Here is a 24,727-nt window from a genome sequence, read left to right as displayed (position 1 = left end):
TCTCGGGGACACAGGAGGGTCCCGCACCACAATTAATTCCTCCACCATGTTTCAGAAAGACACGTGGCACACTACAGCCACAATCACCCTCAGCGGCTTCACAGGCCACTCACAGCAGGGACACTTCACAGATTGGCAATATTACGACAAAGCACCCCATAGTTTTAGTCGATCTACCCCACACAGCAGAACACCTTTTGGGAATTGACTTTATGAACTCCCGCCACCTTTCATTTGATCCGGTAAACCAATGTGTTTGGAGAATGGCAAAATCCGCAAGAGCCCCCGCAACGCTCACAATAGGTGAATACGCAAACAAGATTAGCGCAGTCGGCGATTTCTGGTTTGACCCGACCACAATGAGCACAGACAAGCAGGTTAGGGCAGTTCTGCAGAAGCACAGGACAGCATTCGCAACCCACAAACACAATTGTGGCCGGATGACTGGTTCCGTTCAAATCACAGGACCTGACCCTAGACCCCAAAAGCAATACGGATTTCCCCAAGAGGCAGAGGGAGAAATCTCAAAAGTGAACGACAGTTTATTAGAGCAGGGCGTACTCAGATCAGTAGCCTCCATTAATAATGCCCTGATTTAGCCAGTGAGAAAACCCGATGGATCATGGCGACTGACCATCGATTACCAGGAACTCAACAAAGTCACCCCGGCAGCAGCCCCCACGGTAGCCACAAGTCCCGAGACCATGCTCAAACAGGGACTCAACTCACAATACTTTACGGTTTTGGACATCAGTAACGGATTCTGGTCCATCCCATTGGCAAAAGCGTGCCAATACAAATTTACCTTCACTTTTAAAAGTCAGCAGTACACGTGGACATGCCTTCCACAAGGATTCTACAACTCCCCCTCCATTTTCCACCGACAGCTGGCAAATGGATTATCGAAATTTTCTCGCCCCGAATGTCTGGTCCAGTATGTGGACGGCCTATTACTGCAGACAGACACCAAGGCAGAGCACATCGAGCTTCTGTCCAAACTCCTACAACAGACTGGCTGCAAAGAAAACCCCAAAAAGGCCCAGATTTTGGAAAACAGATATATTTGGGTACGATTATCACGCACGGTAAACGAGAGATCGAGCACAGAAGAATTGTCTCGATTGCCCCTTCCCCAGAATGTTTCAGCCCTCCAGTCGTTTTTAGGACTGGTTGGCTACTGCCGAAACCATATTGCCAGCAAGGTAGCACCCCTCTCGGAACGCCTAAAGAAAGGAGCCCTTTGGGAATGGCTTCCGCAGCTTACGGATGCTGTGGATGCTTTGAAAAGAGCCCTCATTGCAGCCCCCGCACTATAAGTTCCAGACCTGCTTTCCCCCTACGCTATAGAGATAGCTAGGACCGACAGCACCCTTTCGGCCGTGCTCGTCCAGGAACGGCACGAACAGTTAAGACCCGTGGCTTACGCCTTCAGACTTTTAGATCCTGTGGAGCAGGGATTTGCTGCCTGTGAAAGGCACCTGCTCGCAGTTTTCTGGGCAGTTCAATATTTTTCTTCCATAACCAGAATAAACGCCATCACAATCCTCACAGAACGCACCCCCACCCAGCTTTTACTGGACGGACGACTTAAAAACGGTTCAGTCAGCCAAATTAGAGCAGCAAGATGGACCCTTCTTATGCAGGGACGGGACATCACTGTTAAAAGGACCAAGACCCACTTAGCCGATAACCTTCAGTACCCAGACACCCCCCCACGAATGTGAAATCATCTCACCGCACCACAACACAGGCCCCTTTATTGCAGAAACACCCCCCAGAAAGATAGGTAGTTCACCCCAGAGCCCCCAGCACACAGACACGTGCGAACCCTTAAGGATATATGTGGATGGTCCTTCCACAGTATTAGAAGGGAAGCGCATTACAGGATGCGGCATACATGTCGAGGAAGCACAGGGACGTGCCTAGAAGAAATCTCCTTAAAGCTACCAGGCCACTTAGGCGCGCAGGCGGCAGAACTCGCAGTTCAGGTCTCGCAGACTAATATAGAGGATTTAGTGCAGGCCCAGAAGCAGTATAGCAATCTCAGGGAGATTTTGAAAGGGCAATTTCCAGCACCTTATGTTAGATTTGAAAATGCACTGACCACACATGACGGTGTGGTGTTAAAAGACACCCTTTATGTGGTTCCTGAACAGGACAGGAATCAACTGATTTGTTTATTCCATGACAGTCATGGGCATCAGGGAATTGATCCCACTACAGCCCACCTCAGACAGCTCTGTTGGTGGCCAAGTTTAAAAGAAGATGTAACGCACTACGTTGACAATGGTATTATCTGTGCCCAGAACAATCTGGACAGGCACGCAAAGAAAGCTCAACTTAGCCATACCCGCCCCGTTAATGGCCCCTGGACTAACCTCCAGATCAATTTTACAGGACCATAGCCCCCTTGCAGGAATGGCTATAAATATGTACCTGTGGTAATTGACACATTTACAAAATGGGTGGAAGCATTCCCAGCCCGCACAAACACTGCAAAAACCACAGCCAAGATCTTAACCCACCACATCTTCACGAGATGGGGACTCCCCCACAGCATTGAATCCAACCAAGGTTCCCATTTTACGGGAGGTGTCATTAAGAACGTCCTCACGATATTTGGCATTACCCAAAAATTCCACATCGCATACCACCCCCAGTCAAGTGGTATTGTAGAGCGCATGAATCTGACCTTAAAATCAACCCTCAGAAAAATGGTCCAACAAAACAACAACACTTGGGATTCAGTCCTCCCTTTTGCGCTGATGTTTTGGACAAATACCGTCTCAACTTCCACAGGTTACACACCAAACACTCATGACTGGACGCCCCCTGAAAGGCACAGAACTTTTATTAGGATTGGACTTGATCAGCCCCGAAGTGACGGCCCTCACACACGAGAACACAGTGAAACAGTTAGTTCAAAATGTGAAAACGGCTCAGCTAGCAGCCACAGTAAGATTAGGCACAGGGAAGAAACAGAGCAAGGCCTGTTTCGACAAGACAGTGCACGTGACTGAGTTTGAGATAGGACTGCAGGTCATGCTCTCAATTTACAACCCCAGCACATTCCTGTCACCTAAGTATTCGGGTCCGTACTCCATTGCGGACAAAGTAAGCCCCTCAGTGTATAAAATTAAGTACCCCACTGGAAAGACTGCGTGGTTCCATATTAACCAGCTTAAGACATATGGCCCACAGTCCAATCACGCACACCACGTCATGCTCGACGCAGCAGACCACACCCTGACCACACCCTCCCTCAACATGCCCACCACATCCACGGACTCGCCCTTGACCTCTAGACTCCGCCCCGGAACGCCCACAGACAGCAGCCGCAGCGACAGCGACTCAGACAATAGCCACAGCACGCCTCCCTACTATCCCCAGGCAACAGGACCTACACCCAGCGAATCTGACCACGATTAGAGTAATCCCCTCCTCATCACAGGAACCGCTTGGGAGAAACGTTGTCCTTTCTGATGGAACCTGCAGCATGTTGTTCAATGTTTGTTTGTTACTGTTATTGTTATGTGTTGTATGTAAGATCGGAATTTTTTTTCCCACGGCTCCACACCTTATTTGTCGGCAGAAACCTATGAAAACTTGCCAACACGCTCATCGGCAGAAACCGCTGAGAGCTTGCCAGCCCCCGTTCATAACTGCTCTTCTGGTTCGAAGGTAGAATCTTTACGGCAACCCCCCCACGATGACTACGTTTTTGCCCGTTCTTGTCGGTTGCTCAGGCAGAGAAGCGGCATTGGTCTCCGCCCTGCCTGAGGACACCCCCCTCTGGTCAGCTATGCTCGGGTAGAGCACACACGGCATCGGTCACTGTCCTACCTGGGGATTCCATCCAATTCTTACCCGTCGCGGCCCATACGCACCTCATTTTGGCACTCTTGGTTCAAAAAGTTGTATTTTGGTTTCCGGCAACACTTAGGTTGCCATCCCTATGCTATTCACATCCTCAAACATTTGGATGGTAAATCGCAGCCTGCGAGACGGCTCGCACTGGTTCAGTATTTTTAAGTGCGTCTTGTCCTGAATATTCAGATTTACAAGTTTTTTTTAAAATGAGGGAGTCACACATGGTGACAAATTGTAAAGGGGAATTGGCACTAAAGGACAGACATACTAACATACGAGATATTAACCAAGATAGTAACAGAAACTATGCTTGATCCCACTTTTGTGAGGGCCACGAAGAATCCAGCACGAGTTTTAAGGATACAAAGTAATAACATTTATTTACAATAACATATATCAGCAGCAGCAACGTCCCTTGCTGCACACTCCTTCCTGCTGGTTCCAAACTGGCCAGCTTTATTTATACTTGGAGTTTACTAATGGTTTCTCCGCCCCCCCCCTCATTGGGGAAGCTCATACTCCCACAGGATTGTGGGATTGTCATTAGTCCCCAGCCAATGGTAAGCAGGCGGTTATAACATCCCTCCTCCCCAAAGTCCAAGGAATCCGCCGAAGACCCTGGGGAAGGAGGGCGTCGGACTCATTTTGCCGCAGGCCGGACACCAGTTGCACGCGGCACTGGATCAGGCGGCGTGTAACGAGACGGAGGCTGGCGCTTCCGTAATGAACGGCGTAACGGTTGTACATCCACGGCCCGTGGACCCCCCCTCTGATGCGTCCTGTGTCTCCATCTCGGAGTCAGAGTCTGCTGCCTCAGTCATGTCAGCGTCTCTATCTCCATTCGGTTCTGTAGTGACCTGCGCAGGCTTGGAGTGAGGCACCAGTGGAAGATTGAGGGGACTACCTTCCCTTGTCTCTGGGGCTGTAGAAATGAGCTCCGGGGGAGGGGAATCTTTGAAGGGGATAGTCTTCTGGACCGAACGTGGTCTACACGTTTGCGCTGGAGACGACCCTGGGCTTGCACCTGGTAAGATATAGGGCCCGTTTGGCGAAAGATTACGCAAGGAACCCACTGGGCACCACCAGCAAAATTCCGAACAACACTGGGTCACCGGGCGCAAACTGCCGAATCGGCCGAGGCCGAGAAAATCCCTGTCGCTGCCGTTCTTGTGTGCGGCGTACTTTTGCGCCAGTGTCCGGGAAAACCATACTAAGGTGGGTGCGAAGTCTCCGGCCCATTAGGAGTTCTGCGGGAGCTACCCCAGTCACCACATGGGGGGTGGTCCTATATGTAAACAAAAAGCGAGCCAGTCTCGTGTCCATTGATCCGGAAGACTGCTTCTTTAGGCCTCTTTTGAATGTCTGCACTGCGCGCTCCACCAACCCATTTGAAGCCGGGTGGCAAGGGGCAGTGCGGATATGGCGTATGCCGTTCATCTTCATGAACCTCGCAAATTCCTCACTCGTGAATGGAGTGCAGTTATCTGTGACCAGCACCTCGGGGAGGCCATGCGTACTAAAAGACAAACGCATCTTCTCAATTGTTGCGCAGGACGTTGTCCCCCTGCATCCTATGCACCTCTAGCCATTTGGACTGGGCGTCGATTAATAGAAGGAACATGGATCCTTGAAAAGGGCCTGCGAAATCTGCATGCAAGCGTGCCCAAGGCCGCCCTGGCCATGCCCAGTGATGTAGGGGCGCGGCCGGCGGAAGCTTCTGATGCTCCTCGCAAATGGAGCTGTTTTGGGCCACGTTCTCAATTTCGGAGGCCTGACCACCAGACGTAACTCCGGGCCAACATTCATTTTGGTCACACCTGGATGCCCATTGTGCAAGTCTCTTCATATCAGCTCCTGGCCTTTTTCCGGGACAATCACACGCGTCCCCCATAAGAGGATGCCGTCTTCCACGCTGAATTCTGACGGCTTGGAGGAAAATGCCCGCAACTCGCCTGGGAGCTGTCTATGCTGCCCATCATACAGGACTATGTGCCGAACCTTTGACAGGACTGGCTCCGTCTGGGTCCACTCACGGATCTGTGATGCCGTGACAGGCAAGGTGTCCATAAAATTTAGGGTTGCAACCACCTCACCGGTCGTGGGGGTCGACATGGAGCCGGTCGATAAAGGCAATCGGCTCAGTGCGTCGGCATTTGCTATCTGCGTTCCTGGTTTGTGCTCCAGAGAATACTCGTATGCAGCAACAAAGCCCAGCGCTGGATCCGTGCGGAAGCAATGGGCGGTATTGGCTTATCCTCTCTGTAAAGTCCCAGCAGAGGCTTATGATCAGTCACGATAGTGAAATGGCGGCCGTACACGTACTGGTGGAAGCGTTTTACCGCGAAAACCACTGCCAGGCCCTCCTTCTCGATCTGCGCGTACTTTTTCTCCGCTGCAGTCAATGTGCGGGAGGCGAAAGTTATCGGTCGCTCGGCCCCATTCTCCATCTTGGGGGACAGGACGGCCCCAATACCATACGGGGATGCATCACATGTGACAAGCAAAGGCTTTCCAGGATCATAGTGGGTTAGTAGCCCAGACGACAACAATTGTTGCTTTACCCACCGGAAAGCGGTTTCTTGCGGCTGACCCCAAGCCCAGGTGTGATTTTTCTTTAGCAGAAGGTGCAGTGGGGCCAGCGTAGTTGCCAGATTGGGGAGGAACTTCCTGTAATAGTTTACGAGACCGAGAAAAGAACGAAGATGCAAAGTGTCAGTCGGGGCGGGGGCCTGTCGAATCGCACGCACCTTCTCTGCAACGGGGTGCAAACCGGTGCGGTCCACCCGATAACCTAGGTAAACTACTTCCTTTGCCTGAAATACGCACTTTGTGCGACGTAAACGGACTCCAGCCTCCGAAAAGCGTCCAAGGACAGCCTCCAATTTTCCAAATGTTCCTGCTCCGACGTCCCTGTAATCAAAACATCATCTAAGTAGACAGCAACATGTGGTAAACCTCTCAAAATGCCCTCCATAACACGTTGAAAAATTGCGCAGGCAGAGGATCCTCCAAAGGTCAACAGTGTATATTCATACAGGCCCCGGAGTGTATTAATCATTACATATGGTCGGGAGGCAAGGTCCAGCTCCAACTGTAGGTAGGCGTGACTCATATCTAATTTTGTGAAGGAGAGTCCGCCTGCAAGCTTTGCATAGAGATCCTCTATGCGAGGCATTGGATATCGGTCGAGTTGGGAAGCCGTATTCACTGTAAGTTTATAGTCGCCACACAAGCGAACTGTGGCATCTGGTTTCATTACAGGTACAATTGGTGCTGCCCAGTCAGCAAAACGGACAGGCCTGATAATACCCAAACGAGTGAGCTCCCCTTCTACCTTCTCGAGCTAGGCGTAAGGAACCGGGCGCGCCCGGAAATAGCACGGCGTGGCTCCTGGTTCGACTTGGATACAGGCTTTTGTTTTCCCCAAACCAGGCTGGAATACATCTGGGTATCGTCCTTCAGAAATTGTTTGGAGGATGTGCTGCCATTGCAACCGCAAATGGCGCAACCAGTCCCGACCCAACAGGCTGGGCCCATGGCTGCGCACCACGATGAGTGGGAAACGCCCCTCCTGGCATCCATAAACAACAGGGGTCATTGTCGTTCCTGCAATGTCCAGTGGTTCCCCCGGTTCCAACCTGGCCTGTGAGTCGGTTAATGCAAGGGTCTGTATACCCTGCTTGATGCGGTCAAATGTCCTCTGGGCGATCACGGAGACCGCTGCGCCAGTGTCCAACTCCATCTCAAGCGGGTGACCATTGACCCGTACTGTCACCTTAATGGGGGCCGCACGGGGAGCTGCCACACAATGCAGCTGCAGACAGTCGTCCTCAGTCTCCACGTCCTCAGGAGTAGTCGCCGCAGGTTCATCCACATGGAAGGTACAGCCCCTGGGCTGATCCCATCTTCATCGCCAGTTTTGTGAGGGCCACGAAGAATCCAGCACGAGTTTTAAGGATACAAAGTAAAGTATATAGATAGAACAGCAACTTCCCTTGCTGCACACTCCTTCCTGCTGGTTCCAAACTGGCCAGCTTTATTTATACTTGGAGTTTACTAATGGATTCTCCGCCCCCCTCATTGGGGAAGCTCACACAGGATTGTGGGATTGTCATTAGTCCCCAGCCAATGGTAAGCAGGCAGGTTATAACACCCACAGAACTCCAGAAGCCCCAAGGAAAGGGAAAAGATGAGAAAGAAGAACAATGAGGACATCCTCCGTGTGATCACCACCATTATAATGTATATTCGGTTGCGCGCAAACGCAAACCCCCTGACCCCAACACCCCCCCCCCGCCATTAATTATTCACTTCCCCATAGCACCCAGAGCCCAGTAACAGGCAACACCACACCATCATGGTGTGATAAGCTCATAACATGGCACTCCCTTTCCTACGTAGTCAAATCCCCATTAGTGTTGGCGATCCTCTGCAGCATCGTGCAGGCTATCCGCATGAGGAAATGGCGAAGGAGATCCTCCCGCGCTAGGACACCGGTATACAGAATGAGATCCCCTATTTTCGGTTTTCAACAGGCCCCCGAACCCCTTGATCACAATAAAACCATTTGTGTTGCATCTTTTGTAAATAAAGAAATGGTAATATTGTACACCCCTGTGCTTGACTGCCAAGCCAGAGGAAAAATGTGAATGCTGCTATTATTTTGTATTGTTTAGGAAGTTAATATAACTGAATATTTTAGTGAGTGTAGTTTATTGAGGACAGTTAGAGGTACCGTTTTTTTTTTGTGTTGTAATGCATGTCCCCGTCCGACATAGCGCCATTTAGAAATTGTTTGTTAAAATTTTTACTGCATAGTTATGGTCAGTGTAGAGGCCATGGAAGAGTGCTCGCTGGGTCAGGGAATGAAGACAAGCTTCGCGTTAGGGATCACAAGGAGGGAGTGTAGCCACCTGGGTTGGCCACTTCCCGACTTAAAATGGAGGTCCGCAAAGGCTGCAGGGAAATTCAGCCAACACAGGCAAAAACTAGCAAGTGCAGAAATCCTGTGCATTAGAACTTGCAACAGCCCAGACAGCACTGAAACCAGCAGCCATCTGAATATTAATGAGCGATTCCCTGGCACAATTGAAACATTTAAGGTGAATAAGGCCAAGCCAGACTCCTCGGCGCCGGCAGGAGCCAAGACAAAGGACGGCCAACGGACACTCAGGGACCGCCCAGCGATCAGGGAACAACTCCAATATTGGAGAAATTGATCCAAGTGATCGGAACGCAGTCCAATCACTTGGAACCAGGTACGGGGTCCGCCCCGAACGGCGGGAAGCCCCTGGGGACTATAAAGTAGAGTCCCCAAGTTCAAATCGTCCTTCTTGGCAGGGTCACTCAACAACGCGAATCAACCCCTGAGAGTGAACTGCCCAGCTGCCGCACCAACCAAGTAAGTCTCCAGTCAACGCTCGCTACGAGATAGGCGCTCCTAGCTACAAGTCCATACCAGCTTTTGAATCCTGCAGACTCAGGACCTGAACAAAAGGCCATTTGTTCCCCTGACCTGGTGGGCCAATTCCGAAGCTAAGTATAGGCCTTATAGTGAGAAAAATTGTCTAGAAAGTAGAGTTATATGCATACGTAGTGACTTACTGTATATAATAAATGTGTTTTAATTTGAATCTTACTAATTGGTGTGTTGAGTTATTGATCAGTACTGGAACTTGAACCTTGTGGCGGTATCATGAAGATACCTGCCGACTCTAGAGCAAAGGTTAAACAAAGAGCAAATTACGAATTAATAGCCAACCAAAAGTTAGTAACAGGCAAGGGAGGGGGAGAAGGAGGGAGACCCAGGCGGGGGCATCCACGCTGGCCGGTTTAAGCCGGCCAGTGAACGGGAGTGAGGTGGGGGTAGGGGCTGCGGCCATCGGAGCCTGGCAGATTAGGGTCCGAGTGGTCTAGCCGGGGTGGAAAGTTGGAGATGGGGGGGGGGGGGGGGGGGGGGGGGGGGGGGGGGGGGGAGAGAGAGAAAGAGAGAGAAGGAACCGAGGTTGGGGGGAGGAGTTTTACAAGAGGCAGTAGACGGGAGGAGTTGGAGAGGGTGGTTACAACTCTTGGGTATCATGTATGGTACTCTTTCAGAGGTTGGATGGCGTTGAGAGTGCGAGTGTGCGCGTTTTGGGGGGAGGGGGGGGGGGGGGGGGGGGTGAGCTCTATAGGTTAATGGTGACCATGGGCGGTCCCGGACTCCTTTTTCTTTTTCTCCTTTGTTTTCACCGTGGGAGGGTTTGTTTTATTGGATGCATATATTGACAGGTGGGCCATTGTTTGGTGTGGTGGGAGGATGGTATTGTTGGTATTGTTAAGGGGATTGATTTTGTATTTGTTACCGTTTACTGTTTGTGGGTGGTGTGTAAATTTTGAAGGAAAATGGAGAATAAAAAACATTAAAAAAAAAAGATGCCAACGTTTGACGTCACATTCCAACCGACTCAAGCTTGTTCCCGACTGCCATCAGACTTTCAAATGGACCTACCTCGTATTAAGCTGATCTTTTCTCTATACCTTGCTATAACTGTAACATTACATTCTACAGTCTCTCCTTCCTTCCCCATGTATGGTATGCATTGTTTGTATAGCATGCAAGAAACAACACTTTTCACTGTATACTAATACATGTGATAATAATAAATCAAATCAAATGTTTAGCAGTTTTGTAAGATAAAACAAAAATTTATATATACATAAAGCATAATTTTTAAACAGGTGGAGATGCATTGATAAACATCCAAGATACATTCCCACTGGTTAAACAAAAAGAAAATTCCAAAAAATGCAAGCACAGTGGTCCTCAGATCTTCATGGATTTGCAGTAATTATACAGGTTGTACAAATAAATCAAATTTTGAAAAGTGCCATCAGCTCTCCATATAATCTAAATTTTCTCCAAGGAGAACTTCAGCTTCCCAGACAGGAAACAAGCTAAATTCCCTCATCTTCAGAACCACTCTGGTAAATCAACCCTGCACCCTCTGAAGGGCCCTCACATCCTTCTTAAAGTGAGGTGACTAGAATTGGGTGCAATACTCTAGGTGTGGCCCAGACAGATGTTTGTATAAGTTTGAAGAGGGCAATATGGGCATCTTTAGATATTACACTGCAACGAGTTTAAAATACTCTGGTTCTCATTATATAGAACATAGTGCAGAAGGAGGCCATTCGGCACATCAAGTCAGCACAGACCCATTTAAGCCCTCACTTCCACCCTATCCCCATAACCCAATAACCCCTCCTAACCTTTTTTGGTCACTAAGGGCAATTTATCAAGGCCAATCCACCTAACCTGCACGTCTTTGGACTGTGGGAGGAAACCAGAGCACCCGGAGGAAACCCACGCAGACACAGGGAGAACGTGCAAACTCTGCACAGACAGTGACCCAGCGGGAATCGAACCTGGGACCCTGGTGCTGTGAAGCCACAGTGCTATCCACTTGTGCTACCGTGCTGCCCTATATACTGGAAAGGTTATATACTGGAGAAGTTAAAATCTTCAGTTCTGACAGAGAGACAGGCTGCCAATTCGTACAGCAAAATTACCCCAAGGACACAAATCTGCCAGTGGAGGCCAGCTTCCAAGCAGAAACTCTGCAGGTGTTAAAACTCAAGGTCTGAATAACAATGTGGGACAGTCCACCATTTGCACAAGCTCCAGGGTGTCTGCAGATAATGACGAAGGAATGAAGGGTAGCATCCATACCTCAAGAGTCATTAAACAGCAGGGAGGAAGATTCTTTAAAGCTACACCCCAGATATCGGACCACTGACATCACTGATTGCAAGACAGCATATTGTAGTAATTGGATAGTTTAATTAGGCATGCAAACCTTTAATATAATTGGTTAATTATTCTCATATTATGCATGATATAGACTGGGAATTCTGCATAACACACCTCCCGACTCCCAAAGCTTAGCCACCCTCCACAAGTCAGGAGTGTGATGGAATACTTTCCATTTGCCTGGATGAGTGCAGCTCCAACAACATGCAAGAGGTTCGACACCATCCAGGGCAATTCAGCATTGAATTCCTCCATCATTGGCGCACAATGGTATCAGTGTGTACCATCTACAAGTGTTTTTAAAAAAATTTCCCCAGGACCAACTTTTGCCAGCCGGTCAACCTTCACAGCCCATGCCACGTTTGCTTACCTTTAATGTGAAAAGGGGCCTACTTGATTCTCACTATCTCATTCCAATGGATGAGGGGGCAATGTCCATATCAGGTGCAGAGTTCAGCCAGTTCCTTTGTGCCATCTTCATCTTTGTGAGAATGGAAAAACCACCCTCCCACATGTAGGTTGTCGTAAAGAGTAATAGCAACAAGATGCTGGTTTTCCTCAGTACTGGACACTCCTTCGAGCTGCTACTCCAGAATGCCGACAGCCTCATGGACTTTTGGCACGTTTTTAATGTGCTGGCACAGCTCAGCCACAGCAGCGTAATCCTTTCATTTGATGTCAGCTGTAAGTTATTAATGGACTCTGGGGTCTCAATCTCAAAAGGAACTTTTTTTCACTCACCACTTCTCTTTCAAAATCTGAAACTGCTCCTATTATTTGCCATTACGGAGCTTTACATTGGCACAATTGACAAAACCATATGTCAAGAAATCATCTTTATACTGTTTTATTCCCAAATTAAGTTTCTTCTTTGAAGGCTGTTAACCAGAGGCCCTGGGGCTCTACAAAAGGTAACGCTAGCACTGCTATGGATTCTCCAGAGCAGCCCTTTCCAGCAAATTCCGGTGAGAAATCCTGACCAGTAGATACACTGCCGATTTGTGCCTCTGGCTGTCTGGAACAAAATGATCCATCTTTAGTCGCCGTGGGCAGCACAGTAGCATAGTGGTTAGCACAGTTGCTTCACAGCTCCAGGGTCCCAGGTTAGATTCCTGGCTTGGGTCACTGTCTGTGTGCACGTTTCCAGGTGCTCCGGTTTCCTCCCGCAATCCAAAGATGTGCAGGTCAGGTTGATTGGCCATTCTAAATTGCCCTTATAAAGTGTCCAAAAATGTTAGGTTGGGTTACGGGGATAAAGGGGTAGGGTGGAGGAGTGGGGCTTAAGTAGGATGCTCTTTCCAAGGGTCAGTGCAGACTCGATGGGCTGAATGGCCTCCCTCTGCACTGTAAATTCTATGAAATTCTATAAAATTCTTGCCTTGCTTGCTCGCAGCTAGAAAATGGAAGAATCCGACCTCTGTGATTTGGCACCAAACGCAGGTACATAGAGGGCGCTTGACTGCCAGTGTGCACAGAGTGTGTGACCTGCTTAATGCTGCCTGCTTATGGTCAGAAGACTGCACACAGCCTCATTTCATTCTCATTTAATGGCAGTAGCAGATGCCATTCTCAATTTAAATGCTGATAGTGGCCATTGAGTGCTTCTCCCACGATAAGGACCACTGAGGGACAGTTGCCCAGACACCCGCCCGGGTGGGCCGCAACCCACACTTTGAAAAACCATGATCTACAAGATGCACTGCAGCAACTCACCAAGGCTCTTTTCAGCATCTTCCAAACCCACCTCAACTACCTAAGGAGGACATGGGTAGCAGATGTATGGGAACCCCACAACCTGAAAGCTCTCCTCCAAGCCATACATTATCCTGACTTTTATATCGCCATTCCTTAACTGTCACCAGGTCAAATTCCTGGAATTCCCTCCCTAATTGGGAGTATACCTACACATGGACTACAGCGATTCAAGCAGCAGGTCACCACTACCGTCTCAAGGGCAATTAGGGATGTCCAATAAAAAAATGCAGCAATGTCTACATAGTGTGAATTTTGTCATAAATCAACCAACCACCTTGTCTATCACTTCAAAAATCTAAATTAATTAGAAAAATACAACCTGCCTTTTACCTCTACCTATACATATAGATAACTCCCCCACCCCACCCACCCTAGATTATAGTTTCCAAAACCTTACACACAACTGATGTTAAATTTTTAAAATAAATTTAGAGTACCCAATTATTTTTTTTTCCAATTAAGGGGTAAATTAGCATGGCCAATCCACTTAACCTGCACATCTTTGGGTTGCGAGGGTGAAACCCACGCAGACACAGGGAGAATGTGCAAACTCCACACGGACAGTGACCTAGGGCCGGGATTGGAACCCGGGTCCTCAGCGCTGTAGTCCCAGTGCTAACCACTGCACCACGTGCCGTCCCAACTGATGTTAGATTGACCAGCTTGCAGTTACATGAAATGTTCTTACATTTGAACAAAGCTGTCACATTTGCCACTTTCCAAACCTATGGCACCGGTGTCTAAGAAAGATTGGAACATTATGGCAAGACCTTCTGCTTTCTCCACTCCCATTTTCCTTAGGAACCTGGGATGCATGCCATGCTTGTAGAATAGGCAATTTATCCACTCCAAGAATGACCAACCTTTCCAACACATCCTACCCATCAGTTTCATCCATTTCTCAATATTATATAACTGATAAGATACCATAAGATTTTCTGGAACTTAGGTGAGATGATCAATTTATGCAATTCGTTTATCAAAGATCCTGATCTTCAGTAGCACAAATGTTGTTACAAAAATAATGAACTATTCACTACTTTAAGTAAACTAGTATCTTCACTTCCCTCAGGACATTACGAGTGTGTTTCAACTACTTTTGCACTTTTTACAGATTCCAGGACTTAATGACATTTGAAGAAATAAAATTACTATACCAAGTATTTTCAGTTCCATTTAGAAAGCAACTTGCAATACACTCGGAAACAGCTGCTTATTACTCAAGCTATTGGCAAGGATACAACTTATTCTACAAGTGTAAAAATAGCCTTGAAACTAGTTGACATACATCATAGAAGTGCCACAGGTCAGAGATGAGCAGCGCAGTGTCACTTAATTATCTTCCCATACCCCACCAAAAAAAACACTACCCCACATCATTAGTGCACTATTGAATTAGAAACATTGTAACTACCCCAAAATGGATTTTACTGGTGACGCTGCCACATCACAAGACACATGCAACAGGTGTTGTGGATCCAATAGCAGATTTCTCAACAGAACTAAATTTACTATGAGTACTAATTTTCCAAAAGATTGAATTGCACTTCTAAGAACTTGGGTTTCCCATGCACTCAGTAGAAAAACTCTACTAAGCTAAACAAATGAAAGACTTGTTGATTCATTAATCATAACACTGGTACAATTGGTATAAAAAATAAGTGCAACACATCTGGAGTAACTATTAATATTGGCTCTTGTGGTACTAAGAGTTAACACATTACAATGGGTTATTTGCCATAGCCATAGTATACGAGTGCTTTTGCTAGAACAGGTACTTGTTTAAATGTTTGGAGAGAAAAAATACCAATCCCATACAAGTGTCTCACACTTACATCTTCATTCCAGTCTTCAGTAACCCAGTCCTCCATGGAATTCTGCCAACCACCTGGAAAACAACAGGAAGAGGGAAGAAATGTACCATCACACATAACAATTTTATATAAACATTGCAAAATTTGGGAGACAAATATTTTCAGTGGACATTTTTCCTACCCGTTCCATTGTTCTGACCGGATTCCCAGATTTCAGATGTTGCCCCAAAACCATTATTCGTTGCAGAATCTGCGTAGTCTGTGGGGTTGAATGTTCTGTACAATTGAGACATAAATGAATCCAAATGGCATTTACAGAATCATGCAAATTGAAGTGTTCAATGACCAACTGAAAACTAGTTCAGTTAGTCACTATTTGATGTAGCTGAGCCCTGTTAACAATCCGAATAATACTGTTTCGCCTTGAGGAACACATTAGCTTTAATACGATGGATCAACTCAGACAAATAGTTGGTTTAGACTGCAGTTCAAATCTTAGATTCTGTTTAAATACACTTTTTTGCGAGTGTAAAAAAAGTCTTCCAAATCAAGTTATTCTAGCAGTTTAGATCGCATGCCAATTCCAACTAATGAAATATAGGTATTTCAATATTAGCACAAAAGATGATAAATTCAGAGTATTTCAAAATGACGTACAAATTGTACATAAAGAACCGCAATATTTCACTGGAATTCAGTGGAGTTGAATGTATTTCAAGAACAAATTGCGCCATGCGATGAGAAAAATTGTACCCAATGTCTGAAATAATTTATTCCAGGGAATCTCCAAAACAGCAGTGTTGTAAAATGTGCTGTTCTCCCATCATGGTTTTATTCTTCCTAGCTTAGCCCTTGTTTGCTCGTGGATGCAAAGTTAATGATTTTTTTTTTTAAGACCAGATAAACATTTCAAAGCAAGAAAATATCAGATTAATAACTGAAAGAGTCTTCTGAACCGGAGGCTACAAGCTATGGACTGGGCACTCCTAATCGCTTCCCTCACACCTCTATCTGTTTCCTTATCCATTTGTACTTTTATTTCCCATCCCTCAAAGAACATTTGACATATTAAAGTCAAATACTAAACAGCAATTAGGAACAAAGAAAAGTAGGATTAGACTAGGTATCCTCAGTACAGACATTTGGGCTGAATTACTAGCTTTGGTGATGTACAATTCTGTAATTAACAAATGAAGAGGAAAGTAAATTATTGGGAAAACATTTTTTTAAACATTTGAATAACCCAGAGGTATAGATATTTTATGAGGGGTACTGTGTTTGGGCCTGGATAAGCAAGTCAAGGGACATCTTGCAAGAGCCAAAATATTGTATGATGCTGATAATGCAGTTAATGGGGAGGAGCCAGGTCTGACTGAAAAGTCAATTAGTCCTAGAACCCTAATCTGAACAGTTGCTTCAGTTTGGTCCTGAAAGGTTCTCTCTCAAAGATTCTATACAGAGAAAAGCTAGGAGCAACCTGGGTGTTAACTTAATTCATGAGTGGTATTTGACATATATTGGCTTGCTCAATTGGAATATAGTGGTAGGTTTAGGAAGTTACGGTTTTCTCTTTCACTTGGGAACATGTAACTGCTAACTGTAAAGCTATTTCCTTGTTGATTATGTGGTTAATTCTGTGTTTAAAGTCAAGTTTGTTTGAACATAAAATGTACCTATCGGTCAGTGTTATCACTGCTGTGGAGCAGTAATATTTCCTCAGTTTTACAAATTGAAAATAGTTGGGTACTCATCCAGGATCCTAACACCCAAGAACAGACTGGAGATTAGAAACACAGAAAATAGGTGCAGTTAGGCCATTTGGCCCTTTGAGCCTGCACCACCATTCAATGTGATCATGGCCGATCATGCAAATTCAGTATCCCACTCCCGCTTTCGCTCCATACCCCTTGGCCGCAAGGGCCACGTCCAGCTCCCTCTTGAATATATTCAACAAACTGGCCCCAACAGCTTTCTGTGGTAGAGAAAGCCACAAGTTCACAACTCAGAGATGAAGTTCTTCTTGATCTCAGTCCTGAATGGTTTACCCCTTATTCTTAGGCTATAACCCCTAGTTCTGGACATCACCAACATTGGGAACATTCTTTCCCCATCTAACCCATCCAGTACAATGTCTCAGCTTACTGCCTGACAGATCAGCCACACAGTATGATGATCTGGTAAAATCAAACTTCTCCATCACTATAGGGATAATCAGGCAAAAAAACCAAAGCTACACCAAGTGCAAAGTCAGCTGCCTTCTCAGTTATGCCGTTGTTACACAGGGTTGCAATCTGCATGATGCTGTACCTAATTGGTTTCCTTCAATTCAAATGGACAGACACATAGAAAGTAAGAGTAAGCCATTCAGCGCTTCGTGCCTGCTCCACCAGTTATTATAATCCCAGTTGATGGGCAGAACAGTGGTTAGCACTGTTGCTTTACAGTTCCAGGGACCCAGGTTCAATTCCGGCCTCGGATGACGGTCTGTGTGGAGTTAGGTGGATTGGCCATGCTAAATTGCCCCTTGGTCTCCAAAAGGTTAGGGGGGGGGGGGGGGGGGGGTTACTGGGATGGGGTGGAGGCGTGGGCTTAAGTAGGGTGCACTTGGGCAGCACGGTGGCACATTGGTTAGCACTGCAGCCCATGGCACTGCGGACCCGGGTTCGATCCTGGCCTCGGGTCAGTTTGTGTGGAGCTTGCACATTCTCCCAGTGTCTGCGTGGGTTTCACCCCCACAACCCAAAGAAGTGCAGGCTAGGTGGCTTCGCCACACTAAAATACCCCTTAATTGGAAAAAAATAAGCGGGTACTCTAAATTTATTTCTAAAAATGTAGGGTGCTCTTTCCAAGGGCCGGTGCAGACTCGATGGTTCACTGCAAATTCTATGATTATCCAAGTCCAACCTGTTCCCACCTCTCCTACAAACTTGAAGAAGTTTGTAAGTTGTAACGGTGATCAGGGGGAACCGGTTGTGGTTTTAAATTTTGAAAAGGCTTTCGACAAGGTCTCACATAAGAAATGAATCTGTGCTAGGACCCCAATGTTCACATTATACATTAATGATTTGGACAAGGGAACGACATGTATTATCTTCAAAGTTGGGTGGGAAGGTGAACTGAGGAGGATGATACAGAAATGCTTCAGTGATTTAGACAGGCTGAGTGAGCATATGCATAGCATATGCATAATTTGGATAAATGTGAGGTTATCCACTTAAATACGAAAGCAGATTATTATTTGAATGGGTGCAAATTTTGAGAGAGATGGATACTCAGCGAGACCTTGGTGTCCTCGGATATCAGTAACGCAAAGTCAGCGCGCAGGTACAGCAGGCAGTAAAGACAGCAAATGGTATGTTAGCTTTCATAACAAGGGGATTTGAGTACAGGAATAGCGATGTTTTACTGTAATTTGCTAGGGCATTGGTGATGCCACATCTGGAGTATTGTTCGCAGGTTTGGCGTCCTTATGTGAGGAAGAATGTTCTTGCTGTGGAGGGAGTGCAGCAAAGGATTACCAGGCTGATTCCTGGGATGGCAGGACTATCTTATGAGAGATTAAGGCGGTTAGGATTATATTCATTGGAGTTTAAGAGAGAGGGTGGGGAGAATTTATGGTGGGTCATAGTTTGAGAATAAGGGGTAAACCTTTTAAGACTAAGGCGAGTAGAAATGTTGTCACCCAGAGTGATGAATTATTCACTGCCATGGAAAGTAGTTTGAGTCCTGCTACTATTTTCTATGGATGTTTCTATGTAAAACTACTTCATTTTGAGATGCTTACCCCATGCCTTGTGCTGAAAATCTTCCTGCTCCCCTGCCTCTGCTACGTCCACTAAATCCTGCAAATTAAAAAAAATGTCAGTAATGTCCAGAAATGCTCACAGGATGTGATCTGACAAGTATACAGTTACACCATTGTGGTCTTCAAATGTTGAACCAAATTGAATGTGCAGGATTTGGAACAAGCACCCAAGAAGCAGGATTCTAGACTGGAGTGGTGGATTTGGTATCAAGGCCTCTGGAACACAAACAGCTGCATCAAGCAAATATTTTTCTAGCCAGGAGAACTTGTCCTTCCAGTGGCTCCTAACATTTAGGCCAATGATCTGAAAAAGGAGGGCAGACCAATTGAATCATGTATAAACTTCACGAGTGGCCAGGAACCAGCATGTGTAGGCTATGGCAGAATGGGCAAATACACAGAATGAAGGTCTGCCAGAATAGCCAAGCAATTTTATCCCTCATGTTTAGTTTTAATGTTGAAATTGGCGGTCAATTTTCCAACAATTTTATGTTCACTCCATGTGTGACATTAGCTCTAGGTCAGCAGATTAGAAATATGAAATGAGTGTAAGCTAGCAATATAAAAGAAGAGTTTTTTGTGATATATTAAAAGGCAAGAGAGAGGCAAGAATGGACATTACCACAGGGAAATTAGGCTGAAGGAGTAATAGTGAACAAAAAAATGGCAAAACGAACTGAATAGGTACTATGCATCAGTCTTCACAATGGAAGCTGCCAGTGGCACACATCAAGAGAGTCAGGGCAGAGCTGGGTTAGTGGCCATCACCAAGGAGAATTCGCTAGGGAGCGGTCTGAAGGTGGATTACACCCCAGGATTCTGAATAGACAGCGGAGGAGATTGTGGGGGCATTAGTGATCTTTCAGGAATCGCTGGAGGCACGGAGGATCTCAAAGGATTAGAAAATGGCTTGTGACACCCCTGTTTAGGTAGGGAGTGCATTAAGAAGTCTTACCAGGTTAAAGTCCAACAGGTTTATGTCGAATCACTAGCTTTCGGAGCACTGCTCCTTCCTCAGGTGAATTATTCACCTGAGGAAGGAACAGTGCTCCGAAAGCTAGTGATTCTAAACCAACCTGTTGGACTTTAACCTGGTGTTGTAAGACTTCTTACTGTGCTCACCCCAGTCCAACGCTGCCATCGCCGCATCATAGGTAGGGAGTGGCAGAAGACAGGAAATTATAGGCTGGTTAGCCTGAATTCGATAGTTGGTAAGAGGTAGAGAATGGGGATAAAGGTGGCCTTTTCAGAATGGCAGCATGTGACACGTGGTGTTCCACAGGGGTCAGTGCTGGGACCACAACTACTGACGATATACATTAACCAGGAAGGAGGAACGGAGGGCATTGTTGCTAAGTTTGCAGGTGATACAAATAAATGTTGAGGGACAAGCTAGGAGAGCGGGGAAGGGGGGGCTGCAGAAGGACGGGCAGGCGAGGAGAGTGGGCAAAGTGGCAGATGGAATACAATGTAGAAATACAATGAGGGTAAGAGGTAGTCAAGTTTTGGGAATTTTTAATGCCTGGTCCTTGGGGCAATTCATTAAGGACTAAACCGACAAAGAGGTGAAAGACATCCAAAAATCAGAGGGAGACAGCAGGGAGGGAGAGAATGAGAGCTCGCCTTCGAGCCCGAGGACCAGCCCAGCGCTGACAAGAGGGCGGAGACCATACTGCAGGGTGGAGCCGCACTGCTTACAGCAGAGAAGATGGCTGAGGTGGTTAGAGCTCGAAAAGCAGTTTGCAAAGCATATGGCAGTGATGAGAAAGGAGATGGCAGTGGCACTGCCATCTGCAAAAGAGGTTGTTTAGCACAGGGCTAAATCGCTGGCTTTGAAAGCAGACCAAGGCAGGCCAGCAGCACGGTTCAATTCCCGTAACAGTCTCCCCGAAAAGGCGCCGGAATGTAGCGACAAGGGGCTTTTACCAATAACTTCATTTGAAGCCTACTTGTAACAATAAGCGATTTTCATTTTTTCACTGAAGGCTTTGGTAAAGGAGGAAATTGCCCCAGCGAAGGTAGCTGTTATAAAGGCGTCGGCTGTGGTGAGGGAACAGAGTGAGAAGATGAAGGGAGTGGAGGAGGCCATGCCGCCTCACCTCGATGGGAGATGACCTGCAGAAAGTGGTGGAGGCCAATAAGGGGCTGCGAGCAAAGCTGGAGGATATGGTGAACCGCTCGAGACGACAACATTTAAGGATTGTGAGGGCCGCATGCGGCGCAGTGGTTAGCACTGGGACTGTGGCGCTGAGGACCCGGGTTTGAATCCCGGCTCTGGGTCACTGTCCATGTGCAGTTTGCACATTCTCCCCATGTCTGCGTAGGTTTCACCCCCACAACCCAAAGATGTGCAGGTTAAGTGGATTGGCCACGCTAAATTGCTCCTTGGAGAAAAAAATAATTGGGTACTCTAAAATTTTTTTTAAATTTAAGGATCGTGGGTCTGCCAGAGGGCCGAGGCCGACAGAGTACTTTGTCAAGATGTTGGCGGAACTGACAGGGAGAAGAACCCTTGCAGTATGAATTGGACTGAGCTCATCCGTCGCTGAGGCCTACACCCAAGTTAAACGAAGGCAAAGGTATTGAACTGGGCAAAGAAGGAGCGGGAGGTGCAATGGCCCGGTGCCAAGGTTCGTATCGATCAGGACTTGACGGTGGAACTGACAAAGCGGCAAGCGACTTTCAGCAGAGTGAAAGCAGCATTGTACCAAAGTGGAGTGCAGTTTGGAGCGGTGTATCCAGCAAAGTTAAGGGTGACCTTTTATTTTGAGAAGGCAGAGAAGGCAGAGAAGGCAGAGAAGGCAGAGAAGGCAGAGAAGGCAGAGAAGGCAGAGAAGGCAGAGAAGGCAGAGAAGGCAGAGAAGGCAGAGAAGGCAGAGAAGGCAGAGAAGGCAGAGAAGGCAGAGAAGGCAGAGAAGGCAGAGAAGGCAGAGAAGGCAGAGAAGGCAGAGAAGGCAGAGAAGGCAGAGAAGGCAGAGAAGGCAGAGAAGGCAGAGAAGGCAGAGAAGGCAGAGAAGGCAGAGAAGGCAGAGAAGGCAGAGAAGGCAGAGAAGGCAGAGAAGGCAGAGAAGGCAGAGAAGGCAGAGAAGGCAGAGAAGGCAGAGAAGGCAGAGAAGGCAGAGAAGGCAGAGAAGGCAGAGAAGGCAGAGAAGGCAGAGAAGGCAGAGAAGGCAGAGAAGGCAGAGAAGGCAGAGAAGGCAGAGAAGGCAGAGAAGGCAGAGAAGGCAGAGAAGGCAGAGAAGGCAGAGAAGGCAGAGAAGGCAGAGAAGGCAGAGAAGGCAGAGAAGGCAGAGAAGGCAGAGAAGGCAGAGAAGGCAGAGAAGGCAGAGAAGGCAGAGAAGGCAGAGAAGGCAGAGAAGGCAGAGAAGGCAGAGAAGGCAGAGAAGGCAGAGAAGGCAGAGAAGGCAGAGAAGGCAGAGAAGGCAGAGAAGGCAGAGAAGGCAGAGAAGGCAGAGAAGGCAGAGAAGGCAGAGAAGGCAGAGAAGGCAGAGAAGGCAGAGAAGGCAGAGAAGGCAGAGAAGGCAGAGAAGGCAGAGAAGGCAGAGAAGGCAGAGAAGGCAGAGAAGGCAGAGAAGGCAGAGAAGGCAGAGAAGGCAGAGAAGGCAGAGAAGGCAGAGAAGGCAGAGAAGGCAGAGAAGGCAGAGAAGGCAGAGAAGGCAGAGAAGGCAGAGAAGGCAGAGAAGGCAGAGAAGGCAGAGAAGGCAGAGAAGGCAGAGAAGGCAGAGAAGGCAGAGAAGGCAGAGAAGGCAGAGAAGGCAGAGAAGGCAGAGAAGGCAGAGAAGGCAGAGAAGGCAGAGAAGGCAGAGAAGGCAGAGAAGGCAGAGAAGGCAGAGAAGGCAGAGAAGGCAGAGAAGGCAGAGAAGGCAGAGAAGGCAGAGAAGGCAGAGAAGGCAGAGAAGGCAGAGAAGGCAGAGAAGGCAGAGAAGGCAGAGAAGGCAGAGAAGGCAGAGAAGGCAGAGAAGGCAGAGAAGGCAGAGAAGGCAGAGAAGGCAGAGAAGGCAGAGAAGGCAGAGAAGGCAGAGAAGGCAGAGAAGGCAGAGAAGGCAGAGAAGGCAGAGAAGGCAGAGAAGGCAGAGAAGGCAGAGAAGGCAGAGAAGGCAGAGAAGGCAGAGAAGGCAGAGAAGGCAGAGAAGGCAGAGAAGGCAGAGAAGGCAGAGAAGGCAGAGAAGGCAGAGAAGGCAGAGAAGGCAGAGAAGGCAGAGAAGGCAGAGAAGGCAGAGAAGGCAGAGAAGGCAGAGAAGGCAGAGAAGGCAGAGAAGGCAGAGAAGGCAGAGAAGGCAGAGAAGGCAGAGAAGGCAGAGAAGGCAGAGAAGGCAGAGAAGGCAGAGAAGGCAGAGAAGGCAGAGAAGGCAGAGAAGGCAGAGAAGGCAGAGAAGGCAGAGAAGGCAGAGAAGGCAGAGAAGGCAGAGAAGGCAGAGAAGGCAGAGAAGGCAGAGAAGGCAGAGAAGGCAGAGAAGGCAGAGAAGGCAGAGAAGGCAGAGAAGGCAGAGAAGGCAGAGAAGGCAGAGAAGGCAGAGAAGGCAGAGAAGGCAGAGAAGGCAGAGAAGGCAGAGAAGGCAGAGAAGGCAGAGAAGGCAGAGAAGGCAGAGAAGGCAGAGAAGGCAGAGAAGGCAGAGAAGGCAGAGAAGGCAGAGAAGGCAGAGAAGGCAGAGAAGGCAGAGAAGGCAGAGAAGGCAGAGAAGGCAGAGAAGGCAGAGAAGGCAGAGAAGGCAGAGAAGGCAGAGAAGGCAGAGAAGGCAGAGAAGGCAGAGAAGGCAGAGAAGGCAGAGAAGGCAGAGAAGGCAGAGAAGGCAGAGAAGGCAGAGAAGGCAGAGAAGGCAGAGAAGGCAGAGAAGGCAGAGAAGGCAGAGAAGGCAGAGAAGGCAGAGAAGGCAGAGAAGGCAGAGAAGGCAGAGAAGGCAGAGAAGGCAGAGAAGGCAGAGAAGGCAGAGAAGGCAGAGAAGGCAGAGAAGGCAGAGAAGGCAGAGAAGGCAGAGAAGGCAGAGAAGGCAGAGAAGGCAGAGAAGGCAGAGAAGGCAGAGAAGGCAGAGAAGGCAGAGAAGGCAGAGAAGGCAGAGAAGGCAGAGAAGGCAGAGAAGGCAGAGAAGGCAGAGAAGGCAGAGAAGGCAGAGAAGGCAGAGAAGGCAGAGAAGGCAGAGAAGGCAGAGAAGGCAGAGAAGGCAGAGAAGGCAGAGAAGGCAGAGAAGGCAGAGAAGGCAGAGAAGGCAGAGAAGGCAGAGAAGGCAGAGAAGGCAGAGAAGGCAGAGAAGGCAGAGAAGGCAGAGAAGGCAGAGAAGGCAGAGAAGGCAGAGAAGGCAGAGAAGGCAGAGAAGGCAGAGAAGGCAGAGAAGGCAGAGAAGGCAGAGAAGGCAGAGAAGGCAGAGAAGGCAGAGAAGGCAGAGAAGGCAGAGAAGGCAGAGAAGGCAGAGAAGGCAGAGAAGGCAGAGAAGGCAGAGAAGGCAGAGAAGGCAGAGAAGGCAGAGAAGGCAGAGAAGGCAGAGAAGGCAGAGAAGGCAGAGAAGGCAGAGAAGGCAGAGAAGGCAGAGAAGGCAGAGAAGGCAGAGAAGGCAGAGAAGGCAGAGAAGGCAGAGAAGGCAGAGAAGGCAGAGAAGGCAGAGAAGGCAGAGAAGGCAGAGAAGGCAGAGAAGGCAGAGAAGGCAGAGAAGGCAGAGAAGGCAGAGAAGGCAGAGAAGGCAGAGAAGGCAGAGAAGG

The 24,727-nt window shown here is 47.9% G+C and overlaps 1 protein-coding gene across 1 annotated transcript in view; it reads right to left on the bottom strand.

Annotated features, from left to right (window-relative positions):
- ubap2a (ubiquitin associated protein 2a) overlaps positions 1-24,727 on the bottom strand; it is a 253,109-nt gene that overhangs the window by 145,713 nt on the left and 82,669 nt on the right. Inside the window, 3 exon segments of the mRNA XM_072497225.1 lie at positions 15,253-15,305; positions 15,413-15,507; positions 19,016-19,073. Of these exon segments, the coding sequence (XP_072353326.1) occupies positions 15,253-15,305; positions 15,413-15,507; positions 19,016-19,073 (206 nt within the window).

The sequence above is a fragment of the Scyliorhinus torazame genome, chromosome 3 (genome assembly GCF_047496885.1).
Source record: "Scyliorhinus torazame isolate Kashiwa2021f chromosome 3, sScyTor2.1, whole genome shotgun sequence".
Lineage (NCBI taxonomy): Eukaryota > Metazoa > Chordata > Chondrichthyes > Carcharhiniformes > Scyliorhinidae > Scyliorhinus > Scyliorhinus torazame.
Note: the sequence above shows the minus strand (reverse complement) of the source record. Positions and strands in the feature narration are given on the sequence as shown.